The sequence below is a fragment of the Marmota marmota genome, unplaced genomic scaffold, assembly GCF_001458135.2.
Source record: "Marmota marmota marmota unplaced genomic scaffold, marMar, whole genome shotgun sequence".
Taxonomy (NCBI): domain Eukaryota; kingdom Metazoa; phylum Chordata; class Mammalia; order Rodentia; family Sciuridae; genus Marmota; species Marmota marmota.
Genome location: NW_025999968.1, coordinates 1001722 through 1019810, shown reverse-complemented (window position 1 = coordinate 1019810; position 18089 = coordinate 1001722). Strand labels below are relative to the sequence as shown.

The window sequence follows — 18089 nt, the reverse complement described above, 5'->3', positions numbered from 1 at the left end:
AAACAAGGGAGAGAATTGAACAACAGCAGATGAGGTAGAGAGGGAAGATGGGAGGGGAGGGGAGGGGGGATAGTAGGGGATAGGAAAGGTAGCAGAATACAACAGTCACTAATATGCCATTATGGAAAAATGTGAATGTGTAACCGATGTGATTCTGCAATTTGTATTTGGGGTAAAAATGGTTGTTCGTAACCCACTTGAGTCAAATGTATGAAAGATGATATGTCATGAGCTTTGTAATGTTTTGAACAACCAATAAAAAAAAAGAAATAATTTAAGAAGAAAATTCAAGAAGAAAAATAAGTCTAAGGAGAATATAGAATACAACAAATAATGATGAGAAAGAAGTAACTTTGCAAGATCACACTGAGAAGAGAATCCTTTATTGTAGAGCATATGGAAGCTTTGGATTAATTTTCAATAAATTTATTAAGTCACATAAACAAAAAAAAAGATACAGAGACAAGCTCACACATAGAGTATCTTATCCTTGACAAAGGTGACAAAGACATATATTAAAGAAAAGACAGTCTTTTTAACAAATGGTGCTGGGACAACTGGTGATCCATATGTAGAAGAATGAAACTAGACCTTATCTCTCACCCTGCACCAAAATCAACTTGAAATGGATCAAAGACCTCAGATTTAGACCAGAAACTATGAAACTCTTAGAAAATGTAGGGTCAACACTCCAGCTTTTAGGGACAGACAGCAACATTCTCAATAAGAGCCCTCAAGCTCAGGAAATAATGCCAAGAGTTAATAAATGGGATAGCATCAAATTAAAAAGCTTCTGCCCAGCAAAGGAAATAATAAGAAATTTAAAAATTTAAAAAGAGAACCAGAAATGCAAATCAAAACTACTCTATGACATCATCTCACTCCAGTCAGAATGGCAGCTATTAAGTACACAAAGAACAATAAGTGTTGGAGAGGATGTGGGGGAAAAGGTACACTCATACATTGCTGGTGGGACTACAAATTGGTGCAGCCAATATGGAAAGCAGTATGGGGATTCCTTGGAAATCTGGGAATGGAACCACAATTTGACTCAGCTATTCTTCTCTTCAGTCTATACCCAAAGGACTTAAAAACAGCATAGTACAGAGACACAGCCACATCAATGTTTATAGCAGCACAATTCACAATAGCTAAACTGTGGAGCCAACCTAGATGCCCTTCAATGGATGAATGGATAAAAAAAAAAGTGGCATATATACACAATGGAATATTTATTACTTAGCATTAAAAGAGAATAAAATCATGGCATTTGCAGGTAAATGAATGGCATTGGAGAAGATAATGCTAAATGAAGTTAGCCAGTACTCCCCAAACAACAAATGCTGCATGTTTTCTCTGATATAAGGAGGCTGATTCATAGTGGGGTAGGGAGGGGGAGCATGGGAGGAATACATGAACTCTACATAGGGTAGAAGGGTTGGAGGGGAAGGGTGGAGGCGGGAGTTAGCAAGCATGGTGGAATGTGATGGACATCATTATCCAAAGTACATGTATGAAGATTATTGATGTGCCCATACTGTGTATACAGAGATATGAAAAATTGTGCTGTATATGTGTAATAAGAATTGTAATGCATGCCACTGTCATTTATTTTTTTAAAAAATCAATTTCAATTTTTTTTTAAATGGGAGAAAATCTTTGATAGCTACTTTTCTGACAGAGTATTAATATCTAGAATATATAAAGAGCTTGAAAAACCTGACACCAAAAAATCAAATCACCCAATTAATAAATGCAGAAATGAATTAAACAGAGACTTCTCAAAAGAAGAACTACAAATTGCCAACGAATATATGAAAAAAAATGTACAACATTGTTAGCAATTAGGGAAATGAAAATCAAAACTACACTGAGATTTCATCTCACACTAGTCAAAATAGTAGTCATCAAAATACACATAATAATAAATGCTGGAGAGGCTGTGAATAAAAAGGAAAACTTTCACACTATTAGTGGCATTATAAATTAGTAAAACCACTATGGAAATAAGTATGGATGTTCCTCAAAAAACTAGGCATGGAGACACCGTATGACCAGCTATACCACTCCTCAATATTTATCCTGAAGAACTGAAGTTCTTACTATAGCTATACACGTATGCTCACATTTATAGCAGCACAATTCACAATAGCCAAACTATAGAACCAGCCTATGTATGCATCAGTGGATGAATAGATTTTTTTAATGTGGTATATACACACAATGGAATTTTTTTCAGCCATGAAGAAAACTGAAATTATGTCATCTGCAGGAAAATGGATGGAACTAGAGATCATCATGTTGAGAAAAATAAGTCAAACTCAGAAGATTATGTTTTTATCTTATATGTGATGCTAGAGAAGAATAAAAAAAAAAAAAGAAAGGTGGGATGGATCTCCTAAAAGTCAAAGGGTATGAGTAGAAGAAAGGGATCAAGGGATAGGAGGTAGTGGAGGAGGGAGAAAGTGCTGGGAAGTGATATTGGCCAAATTATATTGTTACACTGTGTGCATATATGTACAAAAATCCCATCATTTTGTATAACTATAATACACCAATTTAAAATGTGGAAAATAAAATGTTATAGACTGAGGTGTTTCAGACCAACAAGATGAGGGTGAAGGGATAGGGATGGAAGTCAGTGGTACAGCACTTGCCTAGCATGAGAACAGCCCAGGGTTCAAAAGAAGATATATCAGAAGAGGGTAGAAATGACAGCAACAAAGTTGAAGATGCAGATATGACCAAAGTGTTAATAGAGGAGCAGTGGAAATAGTGAAATGCTATGGAAGACAATTAATTATACCCTAAAAGCTTTGGAATTTATCCCTTAAGACTTCTGAAGTTTGCTGCTGCTGTTGAAAGAAGAAAGGAATATAATGAACGCAATGTTTGACAAAAAAAAATCAATTTAGCAGAGAGTAAAAAATGAAGTGAAGAAGGACAAAGACCAGCTAGAGTATGCAATAATATAAACTTAAAATGGTAAGGATATAAATTAACAAGGGAGTAAGGAAAAGATAGCAAGAAGATCACTGAAAAGCCTTGAAATATTTCATAGTTTTCACATATTAAAAAAAAACTACTTTGCCTACAAAATTACATGGATCAAGGACTTGTATGGCATCGTGCTGCCATGACTGACATAGTCCCCAAAGTCTGGACAATATCAGACATTAGGCCAGATACAAAATCAGCCTGCCTGAGTATTACATTTGGAATGAGATATCCCCCAAAAGCTGCTGTGTTCATGCAGAAGGTAAAAAGCTTATATTATGAGCCGTAAATTAATTAATGGATTAATCAGTGAATTAATCCATTGGATGGATTACTGGGTGGTAACTGAAGGAAGGTGGGGTGTGGCTAGAGAAAGTGGGTCACTAGGGGCATGCATTAGCAATTATATATTTTGTCTGTAGTACTTCCCACTCTCTCTGCTTTCCAGCTGACATGTGATGAGCACCTTTCCTCCACCATGCCTTTCTGCCATGATGTTCTTCCTCATCTTGGGCCCAGAGCAAAGGAAACAGTTGTCTATGAACTGAATCTTTGAAACCATGAGTCCAAAATAAACTTTTCCTTTTCTAAGTTGTTCTTGTCAGGTATTTTGGCAACAGCCACAAAAAGCTGATTAACACAGAAATTAGTTCCAAGAAGAGGGGTTGTTGCTGTGACTAACCTGACCATGTGGTTAAGAAGCTTTGGAACTTATCTGCAGGAGCAGTTTGAAAAAGTTTGGAGATGCAGGCTAGAGAAGCCCCAGAATGCTTTAAGCTGAGATTCATGGAAGACACTGGTGTGAGCTCAGAAGACAGGAATGAAAATAGGAATGTGGACAGTAAAGACAGTGCTCATGAGGTTTCAGAATGGAACAGGCACAGCTCTATTGGAAACTGGACTAGAAGCAATTTATGATACATTCTGGCAAAGAATATGTCTACATTTTTTTCACATCCTGAAATTTTCTGTGAAGCTGAATTATAAGTAATGGACTACTCAAAACTTCAAGGAAAACACAACATTCAGGAAGTGGTATGAGTGTTGCTGGCAGCTTTCTGCCAGCTTTACTGGAAGAATTGGGGGGAAAAGCAAAGCAGAAAGATTTTTAAAAACTTGCAGTTTGGCTGGACAAGAAGCACATGTAACATTGGGGCTAAGGAAGTTGTGATTAGTGAAAAGACTGCCACCACTAACAAGAAGCTAATTACTTTGTACAGAGACAGCAGGAAAAAACCTTTAAGGGTATATGCAAAATCAGCAAGACCATAACACCATAGGCTGAAAGATGTAAAAGGGAAAATCTCTTTGAGTAGAAACCTTGGGGGCAACCCTCTTGCAAGGGTGGCCTAGAAAACTATTTCCCTATAATTCATTTCATCATTCTTCACCACTCAAGCATTCAGAGGCTTCTGCAGTCATGATCAAGGAGCCTACTATGCTCAAGCTGATGGGAGACCTTGGTATCATCCACATGGTGCTAGTTCTGCAAGAATGCAGGATGCTGGAGTTAAGGGTACATGGAGGCTTTCACCAGGGTTTTAAAGAAAGGCCTAGGAGTCCAGGCAAGTGTAGCAGGGATAGAACCTCCACAGGCAGTTCCTGAAAGGATGACACATGAAGCTGTGAGGAGAAAGTCGAAGCTTCAGTGGAAGCTTCAGTAGGTTCTTTCCTACTATCTCTGTATAGGACTAAGAGATGCCAAGGAACATCTGCCAAGGAAAGCTGCTGGTTACAGACAGAGCAAGTTTAAGAGAGAGGCCAATATGCTACAAACACAAAGCCACAGGAAAGGACTGCTCAAAGTCTCTGGAGTCCACATCTCACCACCATGTGTTCCAGAAGCTAGAAATGAAGTCAGCGTATTTAATATTTGTCCACCAGCATTTTACTTTTCCTTTGACCCTATCCATTTATTCTATGCCCCTACTTATCCCTTTTGGAATGGAAATGTTGACTCTGTGCCATTATATATTATATGTATATAACTTGCTTTTGATCTTTATAGGGACTCAAAGGTGAGAGGTTGTCCTGAGTCGCAGATGAAACTTTGGACTTGGACTTTGAGGCTATGCTAGACTATTGAGACTCTGAGGATGCTTGGAGATGGACTAAACGCATTTTGCATTGTGAGATCAACAGGAGCTTTGGGGAATAAGGGTGGAATATTACGGTTTGAATATGATGCTTCCCCCAAAAGACCCTATGGTAATGCAGAAGGTGAAATTATTAGATTCTTAGATCTATAACTTACCCAGTTGATTAATCCATTTTGTGACTAAGAATTTGAATGAATTAATGACTTGAATGGATTATTGGATGACAACTGCAGGAAGGTAGAGTATGGCTAGAAGAAGTGAGTCACTGGGGATATGCCTTGAGGATTATATATTCTGTCCCTGGCTCCTCCCACTATCTCTGATTCGTGGCCGACATGAGGTGAGCCTCTTTCCTCTACCACCCCCTTCTGCCATGATGTTCTGCCTTGCCTCTGGCCCAGAGCAATGGAGTTAGTCATCCATGGACTGAATGTCTGAAACCATGAACTAAAACTCAACTTCTTTTTTCCTCTTCTAAGTTGCTCTTGTCAGATATTTTGGTCACAAAAATAAAAAGGTGACTAACATACTAAGATTTAAATACAAACAAACAAAGCATATATGCAAAATGTCATAAGAATTAGATAAATATATGTGTTTACCTATTTAGATAACATACATGAAACAGAAGAACAAGTAAAGGTTTTGCAAAGTTTAATGTACACACACATGGAAAGCAGAATTAACACACTTGCCACAGCTGGGAAAAACACAATGAAAAGGATTAGGGAAGCTAGGGAACAGATTCCAGTACCCTCCACTCCAAAGAGAAAGATGGTGTGCCAACTTCTACTGTCAAGAGAATCTGAGCAGAGAACTCAAGAGGAAGTGCTGAAAATTGCAAATTATTTTTGTGTTCATGGACTTCATCATCATCAGTTTATAGAATATTTGTTAGACATTGACGGAGTAAGCAGATTTGATTTATTTTAATGCAGGCAGATGGCTTGGTCATGGAAAATGTGAAGAGATTTACTGAGCGGCTTCATCAGATCAAGGACATTATGGAATTAAAGGGCTCTAAGAGACCATACTGGTCCAGCTCCCTGAAGCTCACAACATTATACTTTCTTATTAATGAGAAAGACAACTCAACCCTCTAAACTAGAAATAAACAAGGGAGAGAGGAACAAGAACACAACTAATTCCTTCAAAGAAGTACATATGTTAAAACTGAAACAAGAAATATAGATTGATCAACAGGCGACTAAAACATGTCTTGTTCCAAGGATACTGAAATCACATAAGAATTAAAGTCACAATTACAAAAAAAATATTTTCATGAAAATGAATCATGCTTAAGTTCCTGTAACTATTTTAGAGTACAAAACTCCAGAATCATCTCTTATCAGTGTAACTGAGTTTCAGGAAAACTTTAATGATCTGAAAGAAGATTCTACTTAACAAGATAACATAGTAAACAATAAGTTTAGGAATATCAAAATTATTTTAGTCTTGCCAGCTCTATTCTATTTTAGAAAATACCTGGCTATATATACAAACATCTTCTTTCATGAAAATGCAAAAAGAAATCAGGAAAATACTGTGAATGGCACAAGCCCGGCACAAACCCATCAGTGACATAAAATCAGAATTAAGATGTGTCCTGACCTCCTCTGTTTAAGTATCAACATTTCCCTGACTAAAACTCACTATTATTTTTAAGCTTACTGGCTTTTCATTTTTAATCAATAATCACACCAGTAAAAATGTCTCTATTCATCATGTAACCTAGAAGAGATAAAACTTAGAGACACCTATCCCTGGCTTAGACCAAGAAAAATAAGAGAAAAGCAAAAGGGTCTGGGGTTAAAGGTTGGTGGTCTACCGCTCTAGCGCTTATCTAGTATGTGTGAAGCACTGGGTTCAATTCTCAGCACCATATGTACGTAAATAAAATAAAGGCCCATCAACAAATTAAAAAAAAAATTTTAAAGAGAAAAGCAAAAAAAAAAAAAAAATCAAAGAAATCAAGGGAAAGGATCAAATACAAAGCTGTGGTAAAAAGAAGGTTCTTATCTTACTTAGAGCCTGCTTTGAACAACCCTTTCCTAATATACAGGATCTGCCCATGATATAAAGGATTTAAGAGATAAAAAAGAGAGAGAGAGAGAGAGATACATATACAACCTACACCAAAGTAAGAAGAAATCAATTTTAAAATGAGATTTCATAAGTTGTAAGAGTTACAAATGAACTTATTATTTATCTTAAAATGATATATGCATATTCCATTTAATGTCATCCCATATAGCACAGCTTAATTCTATGCCATTTGTCACTAATCAATTTCCCGGGGGGGGGGAGAAGAAAAATCTAACATTTCATTACAGTACACTGATCTCAAGTATAGTCAATGACCTGTGTGGGTCCCAAGTTCCTTTCAGAAAGTCTGTGGGGTAAAAACTACTTTTCTTAATAATAGTGTTATTAGTATTTTTCCCTGAGTTGACACTTGCACTGATGGTAATTACTAGGGGTTACTATAGTCTTCACTCATAGTTAAGAAAGAAAATCCAGTTTCACTAAAGAATGTCTTTGATGAAGTAATAACAATAAATTCACTAAATCTGGATCTTTTCTGTTGTATATTAACCATACAAAATGGATAGCATACAGCATAAATCACATACACTATATACTGAAGCAAAATGGTTGTCCCAAGGAAAAGCACAGGTGTAACTGGTGAACTCAAAACTGAAAGAACTCATCACTGTTTTTTGTTGTTGTTGTTTTAATTTTTTTTAGTTGTAATTGGTACAATATCTTTATTTATTCATTTTTATGTGGTGCTGAGGATCGAACCCAGTACCTCTCAGGTGCAAGGCAGGTGCTCTACCACTGAGCTACAGCCCCAGCTCCCTCATTGCTGTTTTTCATAGAGCAGGCTCCTGACTTAAAAACAATACAACAGATCTTGCAGACATTTTCTCAAAACTGAACAATATGAAACCATTATGTCAAGTAAAATAACTTTCAGTTGTTTGTTGCCAATAATAGGATTAGGGAAACTATTAAAATTTTGGAAAATGTTTATCTTACTTTGTGAATTAAACAGATTCACAATACTAGAAAACTGTTCTGATGAGATCAGTGGTGATGTTAAAATGTAATTTTTATATCATAATGTAATATCAATATTTGTAAGATCTGTAAAACAGAGTAAACCAATACTTTACAGTGATCACTGTATAATATTATAAAAATCATACATGAATAAAAGACCCAAAGTACAAGATAAACCAATGGATTTTAATATAATCAGAAATATTCATTAATATGTTTTCTGATTTCACATTGCATCCAATCTTTAAGAAACCATTATGTATTATATTTTGGTAGAATAGCAAAGTAAAATATTCACATTATTTGAAGATTCTATTAAAATACTACATATCTGTGTAAAGAATAGATATTGGTCATATATTGACAAAATCAAGATAATATATCATAACAAATGGAATGGCAGATACAGATAGGAAAATACAGTTGTAGTGAGTCAGACATTAAAAATATTTTCAAAAATGTAAAACAGAAATACTAATATTATCTGATTTTGGAAAACAAAAAGTTGACTTGCCATAAAAAATATATTATTTGTGTCAACATCTAATGGTTTTAATTGGATTAACAAACATTTTTTTGATTTTTTCACTCTTAATTTTTCATGTGGTAAATATTGACAGACATAATCCACATAAACAAATACTCATTGTGATACTCAACAATCTTTAAGACCCTAAAATCTTTAAGAACACAAAAATCTTGAGAATCTCTTCAGTATTCTGTTAACACATCTTTCTGATGCTCTCTATGGTATCTTAAGTCTTCCCCAACAACAGTTAGGATGGTGACCTGTATTTAAACATGGTCAATACACCTATGTCAACTGTACTCTAATTTTCTTAGCTAATGAAAATCTAAAATGCTAGCCTGTTAGGAAGATGTTAACACCACAAGAAATGAAGTTTACTACACTACGGCCTCTGTTTTTTGCCATGTATTTTGTGTTCTGGCAGATGATCTTAACCCATGGAGATGACAAAAGTTGTATAACTGATAGTGATGCACCTGGCCCAAAGAAACAAAGGTCAATGGGGCTGGGGCTGGGGCTCAGCGGTAGCACACTTGCCTGGCATGTGTGAGGCACTGGGTTTGATTCTCAGCACCACATATAAATGCATAAATAAAATAAAGGTCTATCAACAACTCAAAACATATATATTAAAAAAAGAAATAAAGGTCAAGTATTATGATCGATGTTTGATGTTTATTGTTAAGTCATCTTAAGCACAAAACTGAGAATTCAGTTGTGAATAGTACATAACTTTGGACATTTTGAGGGAACATAAACAACTCTGCAGCCTAAGATGATAGTCTATTAGGGTATGAATCATAATTGGCACAAACTATGAGTGGAAATATGTGGACTTTGAGAAAAGGGAGGGGCATGGGAGGGGAAGATAACTGCCTATCTCCATTGGAGTAGATTTTTATGCCCTCCACATGTGCTGATTTAACTAATGCTCCTTTTCTAAAAAAGCATCTCCAGAGCTTAATACACAATGATGCATGAAAGGAGAAGGAGAGTTTATACTACAAAAGGTGTTATTTCAACTATCTCTGTTCTTGGAAGAATAGTTCTAAGATATAGACCTCAAAAATAAGAACATACTAGACATGGAAATGGGAAACTTCACAGTTCACAAAGAATTGCCCAAAATCCAAGATCATTATTTACTAGAGAGAGCAAAATCTTTAGGAAAAAGACATTTCAAAAATGAACAACTTTCAAGTTCTAGGATTACAGGTCAACTAAGAACATATTTCCAAAGGACTGTTAAGTATGAAAATGTTAAATAAACTTCCAAACAAGTCACAGAATTTTTTTAACTCTGAAAAGAGATTTCTATCATCTCTTCAACAAAATATACATCAATATTTAAGATTATTGCAACTGACAAAGCCACACTAATACCTAAAGAAAATACATTCCCACAAACATTCTTTCGGGCACTACAAGCGCCTGGAGGTACCACTACACTAGCAAGATTCACAAATGGGGAAACATACATACAAACCTACACTGAGATAATGATATCATAAAGTTGCCTTCATGGAACAAGAGGAAACACTGGCAGATAACAATGTCTACATACTCCTCCCATGCTCAGCTTCTAAGGTGATTTCTGGATCTGCCTAGTTGTTCCAAATGTTTTTTTGTTTGTCATCAATACTTGTAACAGTGCTGAATAAGAAGAAGCAGCCAAGACTCACTAGATTTATTACCTTAGAGGAATTTGATGCTACCAGACTCTCCAAAATGGGAGAGGATGAGGATGGAAAAGGAGAGGAGAAAACAATCAACATTAATGAGAAGGCAGAGAAAGAATTTACATGAGCAACTCCTACAAACAATGAGATTTAGGATACAGGTAAAGAAAGGACCTTTGATCAAGATTTAAATTTCCTTCGATTTTTTAAAACATTGGACTAATGAGTCTTTTCAGACAGGTCTATAAGTGGCTCCATTACATCAGAATTACATCCACAATGTTACATTTTGTTATTACATATTGGTGGCCCTAAGTGAAAAAGAGCATGGACTTTCCAATCCCATAAACCTACTATGCTTTAACCATCTACACCCCACTCTAAATCTTGATAATTTATAGCTGCTAAAGATTCTCCCAAAGAACTCAATGTGGTACAAATTTTTCCTGAATTCAAAGCTTCTAGGATTTAACTTAACCTCCTTACCAGCAATGGTGTTCTTAATAAAAGTTTGCCTCTTATAATGTCAGCTCATCTGTCTTCCTCTGGATCAAAAAAGTTAACTGCTAAATGAAGAAAAATCATAAAGTAGACTTATTCAAAGGAACTTTTATGGAAAAATTTGGTGCACATTGGTAAATTTCTATTTCATTAATCCTATTCAAGAAACAAAATTAAAACTAGTGCTATTAAAATATGAGGCTTCCTCTAATACATGAGTGAGGCAGAACTGCACCACTTAGCACTTAGACAGCATATAGTATCTGATAATGGTAATGATAAACTGGTAGCAGGTCAGTGTGTAAGTCCATTATTTTCAAATTAGGAAACAAATTTTCTCTCTGACTGATTTCACAGTTCTACAACTTCAAAGCATGACAAACAAACTACTCCTATAGTCTCTTTCTTGGATACTAAGAAATCAGACACATAGGGAATTGATTAAAGCAAACTTTCACAGAAAAAAAACATCCTTCCATGGTTTAATAAGGTAGGCTTAGCCAACAAATAAACTAATTTAACTTTCCACTTTCAAGACCAAACTCAGCTCAAATCAGATGGCCTTTCAATACCACCCAAGAACTGGCAACCTCTTTTAAATCAGTTGTTCCCTCTAGACGGGGGAAGGGTTCTCTCTGAGTGCAGGCCTGGGAGCTGTTAGTGCCTTAGTGCTAGGTAGTCCAATGAAACAAAGGGGATCAATAAGTGATTATAGTCACTGCAAGGGACTACACTAGAAATTTATCAATCCTATCTCAAACTGCCCAAAGACTGAAAGATTATAAATAACTTGTTATAATCAGTCCAGAGATCAATACATTTAAAATCCTTATTCTAAATAAACTAGCTATAGATGAGAGTTTGAGTGGGAAGGCAACAACTTGCCCTGCTTTCTCCCAACTTGGCCAGTCCCTTGTTCTATATTACTCACTGTGCCTAAGGAAACTTGTACACCAGCACATCACCTTGTTTGACACTAAGTCACACGCCTTACATATGAAGATTCAAATGAGAATTTTCATTATAAATATTTCCACTATAAAAGTGTGAAAACACATTTGAAAATGCGCCATTTACTGTTACTGGGTGGGGGGGGGGGGGGTTAGGGAGAACCAAAAACAAATACCTTTCCCCATTGCATCATCACCTTGGGTCTGACAACAGTTCTAAGCATAACATTTTTAAAGTGCTTGTGATTTAATATTTAAATTGCTTTCTGAACAGTCCACATCAAATATATAGTGTATTAAGCTAACTTCCCTAAAATTTTCATATACTAGCTGTCACCTTCCATGTGGGTCAAACTACATATTTTTACTAAAAAGAGAATCCTTCCAAAACAGTTATCTAGTTAGACTTAGAGCTGAGAAATTGAAATTTACAATAAATTTTTCATCATGCCAACATTTACAAGGTTCATAATCTTTTTCCTTTCATTTTACATGGTTTTTTCTTTCTTTATACATTTTTCTTGAATTCTAGAAAGTTAACTGCTACTTCAAGGAATCACGAAAACAAGAAACACATTTCTAACCCAATGGGAGAACTATGTAGAAGTTAACTTTTCAATTCTAATTCCCTTTAAAGTTACTCCACAGAGACTTAACAAAAATGACAGAAATTAGACACTTATTTCTTTTATTGAAATGACCCTCTATTTCCTTCTGCCTTTGATGCATTATTTCTCTGCAGTGGTTGCTGCTGTTAGTTATTTATCGAGCCCCCATTTCTCTTTCCACCATGTAAATTTTGTTCAGATAACCATCCCTTTTCTTCATGCCACACTGGAAGTTCTAAAGATGGACAGTAATTCAACAAAACAATTTTGACACTACCCAATTAAAGAACTTAATTCAGTCAGGACACAGTGTTCTCCTGGAGACTTGTATGCTAGCGCAAATAGGCACTTTAGCTGCTCATCCACTTTGCCTCCCCATCATAAGAAAATTGAACATCAGTGCCTTTTCCAGGACAAAATGAACAAAGCCCAAGCTCAGCATTCAAGGATACCTACTATCTTGCCCCAAACTACCCTTCCAGACCTCTCTCTTTTGCACAGATCTCCTGCTCTAGCAGCCAGAAGCCTGGCCTTTCAAGAACATGCCTCTGCACTTTCCCCTTCACATCCTTCCTTCAAGCTGTTCCTTTGGTTAGGGAAGCCCATCCACTCCCCATCAGCCATTTCAATTCTAATCAAATTCAGATCAAAAGTAAATTTTTCCATAAAATTTTCCTTGATGCTTCCATTAATAAATGGCACTCATCATATATTCCTTGCATCATCAATTATTTGTGCATGCTTATAGCCTGTTTTAAAATTGAAAATGCCTAGCTGGGCGAGGTGGCACCCATCTGTAATCCCAGCAACTCAGGAGACTGAGGCAGGAGGATTGTGAATTCAAAGGCAGCCTCGGCAAGTTAGCAAGGCTCTAAGCAACTCAGAGAGACCTTGTTTCTAAATAAAATATTAAAAAAAGACTGGGGAATGTTGTTCAGTGGTTAAGCATCCTTGGGTTCAATCCCTAGTACCAAAAAAGAAAAAAAAAAAAAAAGGACAGAAAGAAAATGCCTTAAGAACTGCTAACAAACTTATACTTATTTGTATCCCACCACTGTCTTTATCCCACCACCATCTTTCCCCAATAGATACTGAGAGTACAGAACGCTAGCTTTGTAAATATTTGCTGAACAAATGAACACATTTTATTGAAGGTGAAAAAGTGCCTCCACAGAACAGAATATCACTAAAACTGAAATGTCCTTGTGATCGTTTTTAAAAACAATCTAGTATATAGCTTAGGAATAGTTCTGTTGAAAGCAAGGAATAAATCAGATGACCTCATAAGGCTGATTCTGCGAGTCAGAGCAACTTTGTAAGTATTGCCTAATAATTCAAAAACAAACTATACATAAATTCTATTTACAAAAGTAGCATTATTGTAATGCATACAGTTTAATGATAGATTTTTCTACCAAAAACTTGAGCTGTTCTTATAGTAATATTTATAATATTTTTATGTATATTCCAGGATTGTATAAAAAGCTCATTTAGTCTTATTTCACACTTGAAAGAAGTAGGATAGAGAGAAACAAAGGCTGGCTCAAAATTAATTTGGAAAAGGATGAAATTAATTTGGAAGCTCTAACTCATAAAATGAATACATCGATGTGACTATTGTCTGCATATCATCACTAAAAATATATCTACAGAACTCCAAAAAAAATGTTATCTATAACTTTGATGGTTTTACTGACACTAGTCTTTGAAGGGAGATACATACAAAGTTTTAATATTCTTTTCTCCTCTCCTAAATGATTGTGTACAATTTAAATCTGCTAAAATTGGATTACTTTGAGATCTGTTAGGTATATTGTAAGTTCATATAAGTCTACAAAACAACTGGAAACATACTAGTATCTCCAGAAAGACACGTGATTAACCACACTCCATAAATCATTGAACTTGCTTGTTAAATGAAAGGGTTTAAAAAAAAAAACTCTTCAGAATAAATCTCAGTAAACCACAGCAATCGATTAAATGGGATAGAAAACTTGATTCCACAGGACAATGCACACACAAAAGCAAAGGACATTGTACAAAATGAAAACTAGAGTCTAACATCTAATGGCTATTCAAAGAAAATAAAATATGACAAAGATCAGCGAGCAGAAAATTAAATTTAATAGATTTTTTTTAAAAAACCATTAACAAGAAAACAACGATGCCTTTTTTCTTTTGTTCTAAATATTGTTACAATCTATGTATTTTGGTGAGACAACTTAAATCCTTCGCAAATGAAGCTAGAATATAAAATAAATTCTTGTTTTCAAAGGCAATACAGCACATTATGCAGTTGTTTTTAAGATATCACTTTTTTAAATCTGCAGATGCTTCTTGACAAGGTTATGATAAAGCTACAATTTAAAGTTTTCCAGGAGCCACCTAGTAACGGAAACTGATTCTAAATACTGTTTCCAGATGGACCAGTAAGAGATTCCTTATCTAAAAAAGCTCCTGCATTGCCCAGAAGCATGCCTTAGAGTCAGGCGCGCCAGCAGCGGCGGAAAGGAGCCGCGGGTAGAGTTACCTCTGACAGGAACACCTGAGAGGTGCGGGTGGCCGGCGAGGCAGCTGCTGCAGGTGGGCGCGAGGCCGATCCCCAAACGAGGAACGCTCACGGTCGGGGGAAGTTGAGCTCCCAACACTTGGCAAAGACAAAAAGGCTGCGCTCCTCAATTGCTTCGCCACGGGCCTGGCCCCACCGCGAGGGGAGGGCTCGAGCTACTCACCGTGCAGGGAGAGAAGCAGCAAGGGCGCCAGCGGGGAGCTCCGAGAAGTCATCCCGGGGCCGCAGGGAGCGCGCCCGACGCCTGTCGGGCTTCTGGTCGCGGCAGCGGAGGCGCGACCGGTTCTTGGTTCTCCTTGGGACAGCCCGGTCCTCCCGGACCCGCCGGGCTGAGCTGGGTTCTTCGACGCGCGTAAGCGCCAAGAGTAGCTCCTGCCTCCGCGGAGGCTGAGCTGCAACCAGAGGTTCCCAGGCTAGCCGTCCGCCCAGTAACGCCACCGCCACCTAGCTGCCCCAGGACACGTCGGCCACTCGTACTGCCGGGGGAACCACTCCTCCCAACTCCGGCCCAGCTACTCCAGCAGCAGCCCGACTCCCGGCGGTGCCGCCCACTCTCCCGGCTTTGGGTCTCCAGGGCAACCGCGGCTCCAGCGCGACGCCTGGCGGCCCACCCGCGGAGCGAGCGCTGCGCGCAGCTGGCGCGACCCGCCACCTGTGCGCCGCGCGGCCCGCTCCCCCTCACGCCTCCGCCCTCTGGGGGACCCGAGGCGCGGACGCCTTTCTCTCTCCTGCCCTAAACTTGTGTGCGGACTGCCCGAACCCTGCAGAGCTTTAGGGTGATTTTACAGCCTTCATCAGAGCTAGCAAGTCCTCTGCTGCAGTTTTCAGATAGTTCTTTTATTCTGTTTGGCCTTTTCTCCCTCAGTCCTCTCTTTTGAAACCTAAATAATCTGAAAGAATCAGACTAGCAAAATTAGAAATCGGGAGATTTGCCCTTGTGGCTCGTTTTATTTCCTGGATACCCTTTTTCCTTTCCTGAAAAGAGTATAGACACTGTACCATGCTTCTCACTCCCCATTCCTGTCAAAAAGTCTGCCATCTTCTCTTGCCTTGGTCATAAAATTTATATCAACTTTGAGTGTTTCAAGTTTTCCTTTCTAATGTTAGCGCTCTCATGACTAATTTGAAATATTAAACTCATAGACGGTGCTTTCATTGTGGTAGTTATTTTAGAAGAACTATTACTTTGGGGGTTTGGTTTGGGTTGGGTTAGAGAAAAAGACCTTCATGGCATCTGAAATTGTTTACTCGTTCTACCTATATCTTTTCTTATAAAACCCAATCTTCATTCCTTTTCCATTTAAGTCTCTGTTCTCTGTTTTACAACCCATAGCCACTTTTTGCAACTGCATCTTAACTGAGTCCCCTAAATTTAAGGGCATCTTCTTAGGGACTGCCCAACAATCTGGGTCAATTTTTTTCAGAAGCATAGTTTAGGATTCTTGGGGACACTCAGAAATTCGGAGGGCCCCATTTACAATCCTCCAAAATTAGTATCCTCGGAAGAAAAGCAAATATATAAAACGTTTCTTAAAAACATACTTTTGAACAAGGATTGAAAGATATATGGAAAATGAAAATAATATCAAGATGGTGCACTTTTTTGAAAATGTGTTATATTTTTAAATTAAAAAGGGAATGTGTTAACAAATTCCAATATCTTTTAACAAGAATATCCTGAAAAAAATGAATTTTGATTATGAATTAGAGATGCCTCAATTTTACTCACTACTGCTCATTTGTCTTTCATATTAATAACAGAAGTTTAAATTTTCAACTATGATATCATCGCCAGGCTCATTTTCATCCTTTTAAACTCCAGGGCAAGGACTAGATTTTCTTTTCTCCACCCAATTCAATTTTTTACCCTTTCTTGCACACTTTCTTCTGTCTGATCCAATTCCAAGCAAGACATATAAGTAATATAAGGAGAAAAAAAAGGAAGCTGCAAAGCAGTCACTTTCCTTCATCATAATCTCAGATTCAATTGGAGAGAGAAAATATTTTTAATTAAATAAATAACCTAATATTCTAGGTTTAAAAGCCCTGATAAAGCAAGTTATCCCATATACTTATTACATCAATCCATCAAATATTTACTAACTACCTGCATTTTGTAAAGCACTGAGAGGAAGTTTAAACAAAAAGCCCTCAAATCAATTCCAATTGTATCTGGGCTATATCTGTGCTATCATGAATCAGCAGAGAAAGAGAATTCTCCTGCCCCTTTGTCACCACAGTGCACTTCTGCATTGCCCAACAAAAGCTGGTGAGACTCAGTAAGAGGACAGAGTGCTTAGAGTTTGGTAGAGACACTCTTTTAAGAGAAAAAGAAGTGTGGCTTCTGAAGGGAGAGTGAGGATGATCCCATCTCAGGAGGCAGATGGTAGATGGTGGACTCAAGAAAGCAGATCAGGGGTACTAGAAGCTTCAAGTGCTAGACACAGAAGTCAAAAGTACACTATCACTGGAAACAAAGGAAAGGTGTAATTTTTAATTCACAGAGATAATACCACCCACATGTACTTTGACTGCATTTTTTTAATCCCAATCTACCTATGAACACAGTAGTAGTTGTTTAAATCCCTTGAGAATTCTGAGTGGTAAGGCAACAGATAACATTGTTCACTTGTATCACACTTTATAAATTCCAAAGTGGTCATAATTTACTGTAGTCATAAGGAAGATTAGGGTAAAAGGACTGGTGAAACTCGTCATTACTAATGAAAAATGTTCTTAAAGTACATGCCAGTGGTATTAACTCTGTGAATTAAAAATCACACTTTTCCTTTCTCTCCTGAGTATACTTTTGAAACCCTCTTTTGTCTATCCCGTAAAGCTTCCAGGTAAAGATTTAAGATAATCAGGAAAAGAAAGGGAGTGGGGCAGGGGTGCAGAAAAGCTTCACCTCCAGGTGAAGGGGACAGCTCTAATTAAGTAGTCAAAACCACCCTGACATTAGAGAATCTTAAAACTATCTCTGGGGAACACTGCAGTTACCTCCCCAACATTTATCTCTCCCCCACCCTCACCAACCCACCCTCTACCTTCAGTACCCACCACCAACCCACCCTCTACCTTAGTAACCACT

The 18089-nt window shown here is 37.3% G+C and overlaps 1 protein-coding gene across 2 annotated transcripts in view; it reads right to left on the bottom strand.

Moving 5' to 3' along the window:
• Igsf11 (immunoglobulin superfamily member 11) overlaps positions 1-15628 on the bottom strand; it is a 157139-nt gene extending 141511 nt beyond the window's left edge. Inside the window, exon 1 of one of the 2 annotated variants that reach the window (XM_048803272.1) lies at positions 15162-15628. In XM_048803272.1, the coding sequence (XP_048659229.1) occupies positions 15162-15213 (52 nt within the window). In that variant the 5' untranslated portion in view covers positions 15214-15628. Of the gene's footprint in view, positions 1-14959; positions 15067-15161 lie in introns of those variants that run through there. The other variant, XM_048803274.1, reaches the window with a different exon arrangement.
• Between the last annotated feature and the right edge of the window lie 2461 nt (positions 15629-18089).